This window comes from Pseudorasbora parva, chromosome 3 (assembly GCF_024679245.1).
Source record: "Pseudorasbora parva isolate DD20220531a chromosome 3, ASM2467924v1, whole genome shotgun sequence".
Classification (NCBI taxonomy): Eukaryota; Metazoa; Chordata; class Actinopteri; order Cypriniformes; family Gobionidae; genus Pseudorasbora; species Pseudorasbora parva.
Genome location: NC_090174.1, coordinates 19,317,565 through 19,333,395, shown reverse-complemented (window position 1 = coordinate 19,333,395; position 15,831 = coordinate 19,317,565). Strand labels below are relative to the sequence as shown.

Genomic DNA, 15,831 nt, shown 5'->3' with positions numbered 1-15,831 from the left:
CTCAATATCAGCAAAAGTGTTTTGCAATACAATATGAACACAGTTAGTACATTGTACTTATTTTTAATGTAAGTAGATAGTAGGTAAGGCCACCTAACATAAAGTGGGAACAGAATTCTTAATGTCCTGATGTCAGAATTCTTAATTCCTGATGACTTTTTTTTAAGCAGCTTCACAGTGATAAAAAAGAAAATGACATAATGATACAAACAGAGCTACTTGCCATTTCTTTGTAATGAATTGAGAAATCTATAAGCAACTTCTGAGCGAATTTTTTTTACACCAATTTTTTTCATTGTATGGTAATTGGGATGTAGGGTCTTGGTCTTTTGTTCTGATATTTGTATCAGATTTATTTGAAAAGACTGCAAATCATGTATAATTTTTTTTACATTTTGTTATATTAACATAATATTTATAAAAATAAACAAAAAATAAAGATGTACGACATTAAACTGACTATATATATTATATATATATATATATATAGTCAGTTTAATGTATATATATATATATATAGTGCCTTGCAAAAATATTTGGCCGCCTTGAACTTTGCGAACTTTTGCCACATTTCAGGCTTCAAAAAATGATATGAAACTGTAATTTTTTGTGAAGAAACAACAACAAGTGGGACACAATCATGAAGTGGAACGAAATTTATTGGATATTTCAAACTTTTTTAACAAATCAAAAACTAAAAAATTGGGCGTGCAAAATTATTCGGCCCCTTTACTTTCAGTGCAGCAAACTCTCTCCAGAAGTTCAGTGAGGATCTCTGAATGATCCAATGTTGACCTAAATGACTAATGATGATAAATAGAATGCACCTGTGTGTAATCAAGTCTCCGTATTAATGCACCTGCACTGTGATAGTCTCAGAGGTCCGTTTAAAGCGCAGAGAGCATCATGAAGAACAAGGAACACACCAGGCAGGCCCAAGATACCGTTGTGGAGAAGTTTACAGCCGGATTTGGATACAAAAAGATTTCCCAAGCTTTAAACATCCCAAGGAGCACTGTGCAAGCAATAATATTGAAATGGAAGGAGTATCAGACCACTGCAAATCTACCAAGACCTGGCCGTCTCTCTAAACTTTCAGCTCATACAAGGAGAAGACTGAGCAGAGATGCAGCCAAGAGGCCCATGATCACTCTGGATGAACTGCAGAGATCTACAGCTGAGGTGGGAGACTCTGTCCATAGGACAACAATCAGTCGTATACTGCACAAATCTGGCCTTTATGGAAGAGTGGCAAGAAGAAAGCCATTTCTTATAGATATCCATAAAAAGTTTTGTTTAAAGTTTGCCACAAGCCACCTGGGAGACACACCAAACATGTGGAAGAAGGTGCTCTGGTAAGATGAAACCAAAATTGAACTTTTTGGCAACAATGCAAAACTTTATGTTTGGTGTAAAAGCAACACAGCTCATCACCCTGAACACACCATCCCCACTGTCAAACATGGTGGTGGCAGCATCATGGTTTGGGCCTGCTTTTCTTCAGGAGGGACAGGGAAGATGGTTAAAATTGATGGGAAGATGGATGGAGCCAAATACAGGACCATTCTGGAAGAAAACCTGATGGAGTCTGCAAAAGACCTGAGACTGGGATGGAGATTTTTCTTCCAACAAGACAATGATCCAAAACATAAAGCAAAATCTACAAAATGGAATGGTTCAAAAATAAACATATCCAGGTGTTAGAATGGCCAAGTCAAAGTCCAGACCTGAATCCAATCGACAATCTGTGGAAAGAACTGAAAACTGCTGTTCACAAACACTCTCCATCCAACCTCACTGAGCTCGAGCTGTTCTGCAAGGAGGAATGGGCAAAAATTTCAGTCTCTCGATGTGCAAAACTGATCGAGACATACCCCAAGGGACTTACAGCTGTAATCGCAGCAAAAGGTGGCGCTACAAAGTATTAACTTAAGGGGGCCGAATAATTTTGCACGCCCAATTTTTCAGTTTTTGATTTGTTAAAAAAGTTTGAAATATCCAATAAATTTCGTTCCACTTCATGATTGTGTCCCACTTGTTGTTGAATCTTCACAAAAAATTACAGTTTCATATCATTATGTGAAACCTGAAATGTGGCAAAAGGTCGCAAAGTTCAAGGGGGCCGGATATTTTCGCTAGGCATTATATATATATATATATATATATATATATATATATATATATATATATATATATAATATATATATATATATATATATATATATATAATATATATAGTCAGTTTAATGTCGTACATCTTTATTTTTTGTTTATTTTCATAAATATTATGTTAATATAACTATATATATATATATATATATATATATATATATATATATATATATATATATATATATATATATATATATATATATATATATATATATATATATATATATATACTTGTGTGTCTACTGATTTAGGAATGACTGTCTGCCATCACTTTTGCAGGCCCATGTGCAGGCTCAGTTGTCCAAAAAGACGCAGCTGCTGGCCATCATGAGCAGAAAACACAAGGAACTAGAGAGCAGGCTGGATGATATGATCACACGCATTTACAAGGAAACACAGGAGATCAAGGAACTAGAGCAACAGCTTACAGATGGTGAGGAACTTTTCATAATTTTTATTTTACATTCATTGTTGTTTAATTTATTATGAATTTATTTACTAATACAATATATTTCAATTAATATAAGTAAGGCGAAACAATCTACTCATTTAGGTCAGATAGCTGCTAATGAGGCACTCAAGCATGACCTGGAGGGCATCATCTCAGGTCTCCAGGAGTATCTGCAGGGGATGAAGGAACAAGCACGAAGAGCCCAGTCAGATTGCAGGCGTCTGCAGAGGGAGAAAGATGCTCTGCAGCACCTCCTATGTGAGAAGGAGCATCAATGCACACAGATGGAAAAAGATGTTCTGAGTGCTGAAAGCGCACAGGAGGTTGGAGTCTGTTTCTGATACAATGTTCAACTGCAGTTTCAATACACCACTCTGTAATAATACATCAAATTAACATTATCATATTGTATGTTGTGTTATAGGAGCTGCAGCATCAGAAGAAGGAGTTGGAGGATCTGAGGAAGAAGAATGAAGAACTGAAGCAGACTCAGCATCAGGTCCGTGAATATGAGGCAGAGCTGGAGACCCAACTGCAGGAGAGAGAAACTGAGGCCATGCAACTGAAGGAGGAGCTGGGCAGATTGCGTCGACTCAGTCAAGTAGGAAATCTCTTCATAGCTTTTTCATATTTTATTTCATATTGGATTTCAGCAGTGGCATGTAACGCTGTCACTCCTACTAGCCACTTTGGAGGGTTGATGTTATATATATATATATATATATATATATATATATATATATATATATATATATATATATATATATATATACATTTTTCAATTGTAGTATTTTACAAAAAAGCGGCTGAAATAATAAACTAAGTGCAATGTGTCAAAATCAAATATAGATTTTTCGATACATATCGATTCTGAAATATCTGAAACGCTTCCAATACTTATTTTCCACAGAATAGATGCACAATACCAGCTGCTCTTTCTCGCTCTCTCATCTCTCCGACAGCCAGTTGAAACACAAACCCACCTCCCCTCACTCACTTGTTTAATTTGCTCCGGATGAATATTGTTGATGTTACTGAGCTTGAATTTCAGCGTTGGATTGTGCGTATTGCTAATAATTTTACTAATTTGTGCAGATTTTGGGCTTATACCTAAAGTGTGTGCACATAAAGCCGCCTCTCAGTACTAAATTCAGTTATTTTTTGCTGCTTAATGCGCTTAAACAGTCAAATACACACAAAATAATGTTAAAATGCCTGCCTTGGTGAGTATTAATGTAAACACAGTCAGTTATGGAAACTTTAAGTGAATATAAACAGTTGAGAAAGAAAAAAACAGTGTAATAGTATAATGATCTGTGTGTCTTAAAGTGACATCAGCATTATATACATGCTGCCAAATTAGGAGATAATATTAAAAATGTCTATATGGCAGTTTTTTCTCATGGTATCGATGTCAAAATTGTGGCCAATGAAAATTCTGATTAGTTAGTAACTTTAGAAAACCACTTACCGCAGTGGCTGGTGAGCAAAAAAGTTAATGTCAAACCCCGTGTGCACTAAATTTCAAATATTCTTGATATGTCCTCATCTCCTTGAAATATACGTCACCAACAAGCTGGATCTTACATATTCACATTCTTTCATTTGTATTATCAGCCAACGTCAGCATTTGGATTTTTTTTAAAGCACAGCTTGCTCCATAAACAGACCACCATTCATAAAAAATGTTTTTTTGCTCACTTGCCACTGTGGCTAATGGTTTCCTGAAGTTATAGCTACTTAACCTTTTCACTGGCTTCAATTTTGACATCGATACCATGGGGAAATCGATATTTTTAAAATGATCTCATAAGAATATTATGCTGCTGTCACTTTAACACATGACACACAGATCCATTATACTGTCACACATGAATTTTTCTAAACTGTTTACGATACGTTACTTGAAACATAACTTACTGTGTTTATGTGAATACTCACCAAGAACAACATTTTGTCGTTATTTTGTGTCTGTTTAAGCTCAGTGAAGTGAAAGAGTGAAAAAGACTTATTTTTTTAGCACAAAATCTGAGGGAATGAGTACAATTATGTGCAATACGTGCAATCCCACATCGAAAATCAAGGCCTGTAACTTCAACAATATCCATATTGTATCCTAGTCATTTAAAGCCATATGTGTAAGGCACAAAATTTTGTTATTCACTCTTCCATATATTCAAATACAATACTGTTCAAAAGTTTGTGTTCTTTGGATTAATATTTTTTATGAAAATGTATATTTGTATGGTTATAGAATTTTATATTTTAAATAAATGCTCTTTTGAACTTTTTAGTCATCATAGAATCCTGAAAACAATCAAGGTTTTCACCAAAATTTTAAGCAGCACAACATTTTTAAACAATGATAATAAGAAATGTTCCTTGACCATTAAATCAGCATATTAAAATGATTTCCTATCTTTAAAACTATCCTTTTATATGTTTACATTTATGTTTTCTTGCCATCCGCATTTCTTGCCTTCCACATTTACAGATGGAGCACTCTGCACTGCAGGCGGAGCTGCAGAAAGAAAGACAGGCAAAAGAGAATGCTTTGGCACAGATGCACATGGCTGCCGACAGGGAGCTCGAGAACACAGAGCTTCTGCAACAGGTCAACACTATCCAGGTGTGTTACTGCACATCAGACCTTATAGTAGAATAATAAAGCTCAGTAAGATTTATTCCTCTATTAGCATGGCAAAATTATTGGAAAGACCAAAGGATGGACAACCGGTGACCTATTTTAGCACTATTTTCACTGCCTGTAAAAAAACGTTTACTTTACATTCTGCTGCATGATGATGTATGAGAATCATTCAGCCTCCTAAGACTCACATCTTTGAATCCCTGGCTGAAATTGTTTTTCACAGGAGGAGAGAGACAGTCTTAAGGAGAAGGTAGATGCTCTTCAAGGTGATTTAGAGCAGATTAGGGAGGAGCTGCTTTGCCCTGAGAATGTGGCTAAACATTTAGGAGAACTGTCAAGAGCCATAGCTACAGGACAAGAGGAACTGAGGTATGATGGATTCTTATAATATACTGTATTTAGCAGATTAACATAAATTAACTGTATGTGTGTCTATCAGTGAAATGTCTTTGTTTTCCTATCCAGTTGCAGCTTTGAAGACCTCGGGGAACCAGTGAACAAGAAATTTATAGAGCTACAACAGGAGGTGCATCGTGTGGTTTCTGCCGCTCAGAGTGAAAGAGACGAGGCACAGCGTTGCCAGGACAGACTCGCTGGAGAGATGGGTTCACTCAGAGAGAGACTTAGGAAGTACCAAGAGAGATACCAGACTCAGGTGAGCTGACATCGTGGCATTCAATTTATCATTATTTGAAATATCATCAATCAGATGCTCAAATATTCCAGTATAATGTCTTTGTATGAAGTGATGCTGATCTTCTGTTTGATTCTAGCTGGCAGCAGAGAGGTGTGGTGAGGAGGCAGAGGTCCAGAGGTTGAGGGAGGAGCTGGAAGATGCTCATGAGCAGCAGTACTTGACGCTGAAGCGTTTAGAGGAGACCGAAATTGACAGGGACCGTCTGCTTGCTGAATTAGAAGAACAAGATAAACAGGTACTAGAATCACCACCTTCTTGATTTCTTCCTGTTTTGCTCAGTTTTGAGATTAAATGCACAGTTCAGTCATAAGCTGCATAAGTTTTCTTCGGATCCTAATATTAGGAGTGTGTGATACTTCATTTATTTTTAATAAAGTTCCAGCTCACGTGGGGAAGACACTGTACATGTGTTCGCTTCATTTCACTGCGGAATCATTTGTAAACAAGTCACTGGTCGAGCTGGATTTTCAGACATATTGGCCCTCATTTATCAAAAGTGCGTACACCAAATTTCCAGCGTACACCTTGCGTACACCCAAACCCACAGTGACTTTGAGATTTATCAAATGGACGTTGGCGTACGGCACGCTCAAATCCTACGCCAGCTCAGGAGGTGGTGTACGCACGTTTGAGTTAGTGGGAAAAACAATTCCTAACACCACAAAACGCACTGACAAGATATGCTATATTATGACCCACTGTTAAAAACCACAACAACATTCAGTGTTTATTTTTGTGCAACATGAACGTCAATGTTTAATTTGTGTGACTTTACCAAAGTGTTTGATCTGTAGGCATATGTATTCCTCCAGTCGCGAGCCTGTGCGCTTTATCTGACGTTTCAGGCCCGTCTGGCCCGGTGCTGCGCACGGACTGGGACTAAAATAATTCAGACTGACAAAATAATAAAAATGACCTTCTTCTTTTAAATAATAATAAAATCAATAAAAACGGCATTCTTCTTCTGAATAACAAGCGTCATTAAGAATAATAATCATAATAATAATAATAAGAAGAATCTTACAAATCGTCATGTAATTATTAATGTGAATGAATAGTACTCCACATCACATCATCATCACTATTGTACACCCCAATACATGTGCCGTGATACGAAATGAAATGCTAATTGTTTCAAAACGTGCTGTAAAATAATGCATTGTGATGGTAATTTATCATCCAAACAGCTATTTAATCTGCTGGAGTGCGCTTCTCAACCTCCACACTATTAACAGTACTCGTAATTTGGGTCCATATTTAGTTTTTGTAGGTGCCTTTAATCCCACTCTTTAAACTCCCAAATAAAACAATTTCGGGTTTTTTTTCCACTTCCCTGGTGATGGTCTCGATGGGCACGTCTCAATCATCTCTATAGTTCAGTAGTCAGAGCACTGATCAGGGAGTCAGCCCATTGACTTATGCCCTAATCACTGCCCTGACTAGTGGACTAGTGAGATGATTGAGCGCGCCCGATCTCCACGTCGGAGAAGTTTCGCTTCATTGCCGTCTTCTGTTTGTCCATGACTTAAAATGAGGGCGTGGGAGAGCCGGAGACTTGAATATATAGGGGCGTGTTATTCTAATGACGATCGTTTTCAGCCACCACATTTATCAAGGGCAAGTATTGCGTACACCTGGATTGCAGAGGTGCGCACAGCTTCATAAATCAGGCGGTGAGAGGAGTGTAAGCATAATCTTACGCCAACATATACACCAGTTTCTACGCAAGATTGATAAATGAGGGCCATTGAGATTAAAACACAATGCCGTGTGTGGTGCAACACACTTATGTGAGTAAACATGTTTTTTATATGCAATAGTAGTCCCGGGGATATGTATTTTTCAACAGGCTACCAAAACGTAAGCCCAATCTAGGCGTGCGGTTCACGCTTATATCCACCAAACAGGCAATACAAAAATAATATTCCAATCAATCGTGGGTGGATGAGAAATAAATCATTGTGTTTGTTTGATAAAGACATTTACCCTGTGATCGAGATAATCATTCCGATCCGGTTGCCGCTTTCAAAACAATGCCTTCCTCATGTGAACTGAACTGACAGGGGAGCTGAAGCTCATTAAATATGCAAATCTTCTCCAATCCTAGCCGTATGCATTTACTTCCAGTGTGGCACGCCCATCAAAACCCAGCCTTTTGGAAAGAGCCTCAAAACCAGTGTAGAAAATAGCTTACTACTTATTAGTTGTGATGTTTTTGAAAACCACACAAATGTCATTAGTTGACCTCAGACAACAGTATAAAAAAATAAACAAAGCCAGTTCATGACACCTTTAAAGTAGCTGATTGTAATGCCAGTAGCAGCAGCATAGCAGATCCATTTGCCGAAGGTGTTTCCCATAGTCAGATACCAAGCAAATGTTTTAAAGATACAAATTTCTAACAATAAAATGCTGTTAAATCTATTTCCAGTGTTGTCATGATTGAGATACTTTTAGAGCTTCAATCAAAATGTTATGTTAGGTGTAATGAAACCTAAGCAAGAAAAAAATGTTTGTAACCTTTTGACTTGGTGGGCAACTAAAAACTAAATGAGAGTTTGGTCACAGTGCCATTATAGAAATGCTTTATTTTCAGTAAGCCATGATTCATTTATACATCCACAATAGATCTTAACTTCTATTTTACTTTGAATATTGCTTTAAGCAGCTATGTATGTAATAGTTTTTTGTTTTTATAGATGAAAGCCAAGGAGAGCCAGACTCAGGAGCAGCTGGATTCTCTCAGTCTGGAGTTGCAGGCACTCCGGAGATCATTTTCCTCTGCTGACAGAATGGCTGCCCAACAGCTGTTTGCAGCTAAGGACAAACTTCACTCTCTTCATAGCACTATAGAAAAAATACATCTGGAGAGAGCATCGGTAAGACAAAGTGCAGAATACTTGAGATATTTTCGGAGCAGCATCAGTGTGAGAGAAGTTCACTGATGATGATGATGATGTGTTTATGCATATAGAATGCAGAGGAGTTACAGAGCACCAAGACTCAGGCTGCCCAAGCCATTCAGGACTTGGCTTGTGCTGAAGCAGAAATCCAGGTTCTCCAGAAGCTTTTGACAGATATGGTAATGTATCTGCTCAAAATCTTTAGACTTCAGTCTTCAGTTTTATCTTCCTTTCAACTAATTGCTGAAATTTGGGTGTGATTGGTGCATTTTGCCCCCTAGTGTCATTCACACTGAACTTTGCTTGTGAATAACCCTCTGCTTATTCACTATGATAAAATTAACGAATAACGAATGTATAAATTTGTGCACACAAAAGACATTACCACCGATAGGCATTTTTCTAGAGGTAATCAGCACAAGCATTTTACAGAAATGGTGTTTAAAGAATAACATTTTAGTTAAAAAATATTTGTAATTCTCACATCTTCTTATAGTTTTAATTATAACACATCACATTTTGTCAGGCAGTTGCATATGGTCTAGCTGCAAAAGTTCAAATGTGGTATTTCAGTGCACCCGAAGCTTAAATCAGCATACGAATATAATTGTAACTTCACGCAGCTGCTATATTACTCTCAATTGTAAATTAATAACTTCCAATATCTCACTTGTCAGAGATTTTAGTTTGTTAATGCCCTGTCCTCATCGATGTATGTTAATGCATCCTCTGTTGAATGAAGGTTCATGAGACGGATGGGAATTTCCAGAGTGTCCCAAACTCTAGTATTCAACAGCAAGAATTGGACAGATTAAAACAAACATTGAAAAGGCAACAGGCTCAAACCAAACGTCTCAAAGATCAACTAGCCAAAGAAGGTTTGTTTGCCATCTTTTCATGGTAACCCCTCACAAACACCATAGCATCATGTTTTGTGGCCTTGTAGCCATGCACATTTCATTCAATGCAAAAATAGGCTTGTTATTTTTTGTTTTGTTTAGCTAACAACGTAAATCTAGAAGAACTGCTGGAAGAAATTGGAGCCCTGAGGGAGACTCTTCTACAGCAGAATAACTTCCTGTCCAGTTTAGGAGACCCCCTGCCAAACACAGGATATTGGTACTATGTACCATCAAATCAGAATGTAAGAAATCATATTTTGAAATATGGTATTTTAGCATTGGAAAAGGAATACTCTTGTAAGTGACTATTATAAACAGCATGTTATTTGTCCTCAGGCACCTAGCTTGGGATCTCAGGGCACACAAGACTCAGGATTGAGCTCTGTGCACCCTCCGTCACCTGAGAGAGGCAGACGGTCCGGACACAGAGCACACAGGCAGAAAAGACCTCCTATTAATGGAGGATACTGGGTCTACTCCCCCCGTCCGCACACTCATGGAAAGAGAGGCAAGGGCCACAGTCTTTCTCGTCAACATCATTATGGTGAGGAATATCAAGTCAAAGCTGTAATATCTGTCATTGTTTCCTCAGATGCTCAGATGTTCAGAGACAGTGGAAGAGAGAGCGATATGGAGGGGACGCGCTTCACGCCTTTATCTGGCTCTGCTGGATTTACACAACCTGATGGCACTGCTTTTCCTCCCGGTTCATTTATCTATAGTCACCCTGTACCTGGCCACCCAACTGGCTCAAGTACAGTCTTCTACGGGCCGCCTCCTGATGGAGCCAGGCTGGTGTATGGACCTCCTCCAAGCAACCTTACTATTCCTCTGGTGCCCAGTGGGACGCTGCACTGTAATGTGCCTGGACATCAGGACTTGGTGAGAGATACTGTACACTCCTAAACAAAATCTTAAGACCAGGGGATTCATTGCAAGTTTTACACATTTCGCACTAGTGGATCATAACCGGGCTGCAAGTGTTGCTTCAAAATGCCAAAAGAAGAAACAGGAGCAAGAGATAAAAAATAGAGAGTAGGCAATTTATTGAAAACTGCATTTAAACTGAAACAGGCCGTTCATCAGCTGATCAAAAGTTTAAGACAATAGCCCAAAAATAAACGCACAACAGTACTAAAAGTGTCAAAAAAGGACTCAGTAGTGAGTAGCCCCACTGTTCTTGTTGATCACTTTAAAAACTCGTTTCGGCATGCTTGATGTGACTGTTTCCAGGAGGTTGGTGGAGATGGCTTCACGAAGGGCATCCACGGTCTGGAACTGACATCCATTTTTGTAAACTTCCCTTGCCATCCATCCCCAAATGTTCTCAATTGGATTTAGATCAGGGGAACACTCAGGATGGTCCAAAAGAGCAACGTTATTCTCCTGGAAGAAGTCCTTCGTCAGGCAGGTTTTGTAAATTGCAGCGTTGTCCTGTTGAAAGACCCAGTCATTAACGCACAGACGGGGGCCCTCGGTCAAGAGTAATGCCCGCTGCAACAGATCCACATAGCCAGTCGCCGTTTGACGCCCCTGCACAACCTGAAGCTCCATTTTCCCATTGAAGGACAAAGCACCCCAGATCATGATGGAGCCTCCTCCACTGTGCCGCGTAGAAAATATCTCAGGTGGGATCTCCTTGTCATGCCAGTAACGTTGGAAGCCATCAGGACCGTCCAGGTTAAAAATTTTCTCATCAGAGAATAAAACTTTCTTCCACTTTTCAATGTCCCATGTTTGGTGCTCCCTTGCAAATTCTAAACGGGCAAGTTTGTGTCGTGGGAGGAGACATGGCCTTTGAAGACGTTTTTTGTTCTTGAAGCCCTTCTCTAGCAGATGACATCTTATGGTTATTGGGCTGCAGTCAGCATCAGTAAGGGCCTTAATTTGGGTTGAGGATCGACCTGTGTCTTCATGGACAACCCGTCGGATCCTGCGGCTCAGTGCAGGTGAAATCTTTTTGGGTCTACCACTTGACTTTTTTGTCCCATAACTCAGGATTTTTTAAGAAATGTAAAATGACTGTCTTGCTGCGTCCAACCTCAGCAGTGATGGCGCGTTGCGAAAGGCCTTGCTTGTGCAGCTCAACAATCCTTTTGCCTTTGCCATCAGGAGATCTTGACAGTATGACTGCTTGAAGGACAATGCCATTGTAATACAGTTCGTAGATGGAAAGGAAGGAGGCGGGAACCGGCAAACATTTCAACAAACTTAATTCCAAATAAATAAACAAAACAAGTAAAACCGCGGGCAGCCCCTCACAGACGACTGCCCGCAAATACCCACAAAATAAAACGTGGGCAGCCCCTCACGGACGATTGCCCACTAACACAAACACACGTAAAACAAAACTAAACATAAACTCCAGGCCTGGTCCTCTCTCGTCTTCCGCAGCCCTTGCTCCTCCTTTTATGCTCCCGTCACATGGCCACGAGACGAGACCGGTGAGCCATGCAGCTGGCACTCGTCAACACTAATCACCGGCCCGCTCTCGCGGTCCCTCGCCCCGCTGCCTGTCACACCACAGCCATGAAAGCCATATTTTTGTGCAGATTTGACCTTTCTATGGCTATGGTCTTAAACTTTTGATCAGCTGATGAACGGCCTGTTTGAGTTTAAATGCAGTTTTCAATAAATTGCCTACTCTCTATTTTTTGTCTCTTGCTCCTGTTTCTTCTTTTGGCATTTTGAATCAGCACTTACAACCCGGTTATGATCCACTAGTGCGAAATGTGTAAAACTTGCAATGAATCCCCTGGTCTTAAGATTTTGTTCAGGAGTGTATGTTGATTTCAAGTTAAATTGAGCTCTGTTAATTCCTGTTGAATTATGCTGCTGTTACATCATGTTATATAATTTCACTGCAATTTATAAATGTATTTAGACCATTTTATATTTTATATTACATGTTTACATTGACAGTGTTACATACACAAGATAATATTATGATATTAATCAGAATTTGGTCATATTCCTATTATGTGTGCAATCTGTGCATACTGTAAACACGATACTGTAAGACAGTATTTCAGTTTATATTATGATATTAATCAGAATTTGGCCAGATTCTGATTATTATATTAATTATATTATATTATATTATATTATATTATATTATATTATATTATATTATATTATATTATATTATATTATATTATATTATATTATATTATATTATATTATATTATATTATTATGGACTTTTGTAATGGTATTTTGCCAATCATGTTCTTGTGTGCTATTGTTTGTTTTTGGTCACTACAGTATTGTATACTGCCATTCAAAAGTTTAAAGTCAGTAAGATGTTTTTTTTTTTAAAGAAATTAATACTTTTATTATTTTATTCAGTTGATTAAAAGTGACAGTTAAGACATAAAAACCAATCTCGGCCCAGAATTCTCAGCATGGTTGGCTGATGGTCACATGTCTGTTGTCTGGCTGCCATTTTCTATATAGATCATCCTCCATAACACAGTTGCTATTTACAGCTCATATAGTCTGTAAACTCTTGCATTACCAATGCAACGAATGCCACATTTGTATTAAAACAGAGCTCCATTGTCAGCCCAACAGTGGAAAATAAAACCTAAGATAAGTAGTTTTTGTTTGTGTTTCAGGAGAGAGATTTGAAGAAGGCAGAGCATAGGCTGAGAGAGGAGTGTGCTGACAGAGTTCACAGTGAGGAAGAAAAACACACACTGCAGGAAAAAACAACAGAGTTGCAGCAGGAAATCAAACGTCTGCGCAGGACTATCCACACACTGCAGCGCCACACGTCAGTGAGCATGCCAAGTCCAATGTATCTTAAACAATTTGAAATCAGTATAACACACAGCATCTCTGAATTGTAAACTACATGTTATAGATAAATATCTAGAGCCTTGAATTCTTTGGGTTCATCAGGAATGGGCTGGAAAGAACTGTATCGCATGCAGAGGAGGAGCAGTGTTTGCTGGGAGAGGTGGAGTGTGTGGAGAAGACCCTGCTGAAGCGTAGAGCAGAGCTCAGAGAAGCTGACAGACTGCTTCTAGAGGCTGAGACAGAGCTTAAAGACACTCGAGCCAAGGTCTGACACTAGTGTTTCTTAATTATTTTGTGTTTATTTATATCAATTAATACACTACCGTTCAAAGTTTAGCATCATATAAGATTTTTGTTCTAGAGAAACTTTGAGAAATGGTAACACTTTACAATAAGTTCTCAATTGTTAACATTAGCTAATGTATGAAAGAGATAGTTCACCCAAAAATAACAATGGCCCCATAATTTACTCACCATCAAGCCATCCTAGGTGTATATGACTTTTTTCTTTTAGATGAATACAATCAGAGTGATTAAAAATGTCCTGGGCTGCGTTTCCCAAAAGCACCATAAACTAAAGTTGATTGTAGAGCAATTAACACCAATGGTCTCTACGATCAATTTAGGCTTACGATGCTTTTTGGAAACGCAGCCCTGGCTAATCCAAGCATTATAATGGCAAGGAATGGCATGCCAACATTTTTTAAGGCCCAAAAAAGTGCATCCATCCATTATAAAAGTACTCCACGCGGCTCACAGTGTTAACTAATATTTTTTAAATGTATTAGTAAACACTGAAATTAACATTAACTAAGATTAATAAATGCTGTAAAAGTATTGTTCATTGTTAGTTCATGTTAACTAAAGTACCAATGTTAACTAATGAAACCTCATTCTAAAGAGTTACCAAAAGTAATACTTTGGTAACACTGTAAAATAAGGTTGAGTTAACATTAGTTAACATGAACTAACAATGAACTGCTCTTATGAAGCATTCATTTATCTTTGTTAATGGTAATTTCAGTTACATTATTCAATTGCAAATTGCATTTTCATACATTTTACCTTTATTGTACACTGCTCTGTCTCTCCTTGTAAAAATGGTCTGATAGTTTCCTGGTTTTAAGCCAGTCCCTCAAAAATACGCAATGGACTCAGATTGGTTAGCTGGCCCAGCTTTGTTGTGATTCGCTAACCGCCTAGTGCACTCCAGCCTACTCTTCTCCACAGCAATAAAAAAAAATGGCCTCGCCCCCCTTATTTAATATTCTCAGAGGAGTTTTTGGTGCTGCTGATGTCAGCGAGTCTGGAGGAAAAGGCTGTAGTTCCCTACCGGCTGTTTGCTGTAATATTAAGAAATTGATTTATTTTAAAGCAAATATTTGCTTTAAACTTTGAGCATTATAACTTTGCTAATGTTGTTTTTACTTAAACATTAACATTACACAAAAGCTAAAGTTAGAAAAGTGAAATCGTGTTTGACCACCCCTTTAACTAATGTTAACAAAGATTAACTAATGCTGAACAGAGTTGTTAGTTCATGTTAACTAATGCATTGACTAATGTTAACTAAAACAACCTTATTGTAAAGTATTACCAACACTTTTATTTATCAATTAAATTGGCAGTAAAAAAATGTTACACAAAATATTTATGTGTTCTATCATTTCTTTTGAACTTTTTATTTATCAAAAATCCTACAAAAAATATTATACAAAGCAGCAACAATGTGTTCAACATTGACAATAATAATAATAATAATAATAATAATAATAATAATTAATAATAATAATAAATGTTTACTGAGCAGCATATTAGAATTATTTCTGAAGAATCATACAATAGCTGCTGGGAATTCAGCTTTGACATCAGAGGAATAAACTACATTTTAAAAATTCTAAATATTAAATAAATTAAAATATTAATCAAAATACACATCTTTTATTTCATTATTATATAAAGAGTAACTTGACTGTGGTTAAACTACATTAAATAAAAAATAGCTTCCCTAACACTGGTCTTCTTCCTATTTATTAACTATCAACTAAGTTGCTAATGATCTAATGCATGTGGGCTTGCAGACTAAGGAGAGTACGCAGCGCTACAATGAGGCCAGAAGACGAGTGGAAGAGACAGAGCATGAGTTGGTGGAGATGGAAAAGAGAGCTCAAGACAGCGCCACAAAGCTTGTCCAAATCAAACAACAGCTCAGGTGAACACAAATATCACACAAATGACTTACTTCAGTTCTGAATC

The 15,831-nt window shown here is 37.8% G+C and overlaps 1 protein-coding gene across 3 annotated transcripts in view; it reads left to right on the top strand.

The window, feature by feature from the left end:
- Nucleotides 1–15,831, top strand: part of cntrl (centriolin) — a 48,646-nt gene that overhangs the window by 19,756 nt on the left and 13,059 nt on the right. For all 3 annotated transcript variants that reach the window (XM_067438002.1, XM_067438001.1, XM_067438003.1), the window contains 16 exons: nucleotides 2,452–2,605; nucleotides 2,726–2,946; nucleotides 3,048–3,224; nucleotides 5,118–5,252; nucleotides 5,497–5,642; nucleotides 5,739–5,928; nucleotides 6,047–6,205; nucleotides 8,670–8,849; nucleotides 8,945–9,052; nucleotides 9,616–9,751; nucleotides 9,875–10,017; nucleotides 10,112–10,283; nucleotides 10,368–10,657; nucleotides 13,392–13,549; nucleotides 13,678–13,840; nucleotides 15,657–15,787. In XM_067438002.1, coding sequence (XP_067294103.1) covers nucleotides 2,452–2,605; nucleotides 2,726–2,946; nucleotides 3,048–3,224; nucleotides 5,118–5,252; nucleotides 5,497–5,642; nucleotides 5,739–5,928; nucleotides 6,047–6,205; nucleotides 8,670–8,849; nucleotides 8,945–9,052; nucleotides 9,616–9,751; nucleotides 9,875–10,017; nucleotides 10,112–10,283; nucleotides 10,368–10,657; nucleotides 13,392–13,549; nucleotides 13,678–13,840; nucleotides 15,657–15,787 — 2,663 coding nt within the window. The remainder of the gene's footprint in view (nucleotides 1–2,451; nucleotides 2,606–2,725; nucleotides 2,947–3,047; nucleotides 3,225–5,117; nucleotides 5,253–5,496; nucleotides 5,643–5,738; nucleotides 5,929–6,046; nucleotides 6,206–8,669; nucleotides 8,850–8,944; nucleotides 9,053–9,615; nucleotides 9,752–9,874; nucleotides 10,018–10,111; nucleotides 10,284–10,367; nucleotides 10,658–13,391; nucleotides 13,550–13,677; nucleotides 13,841–15,656; nucleotides 15,788–15,831) is intronic.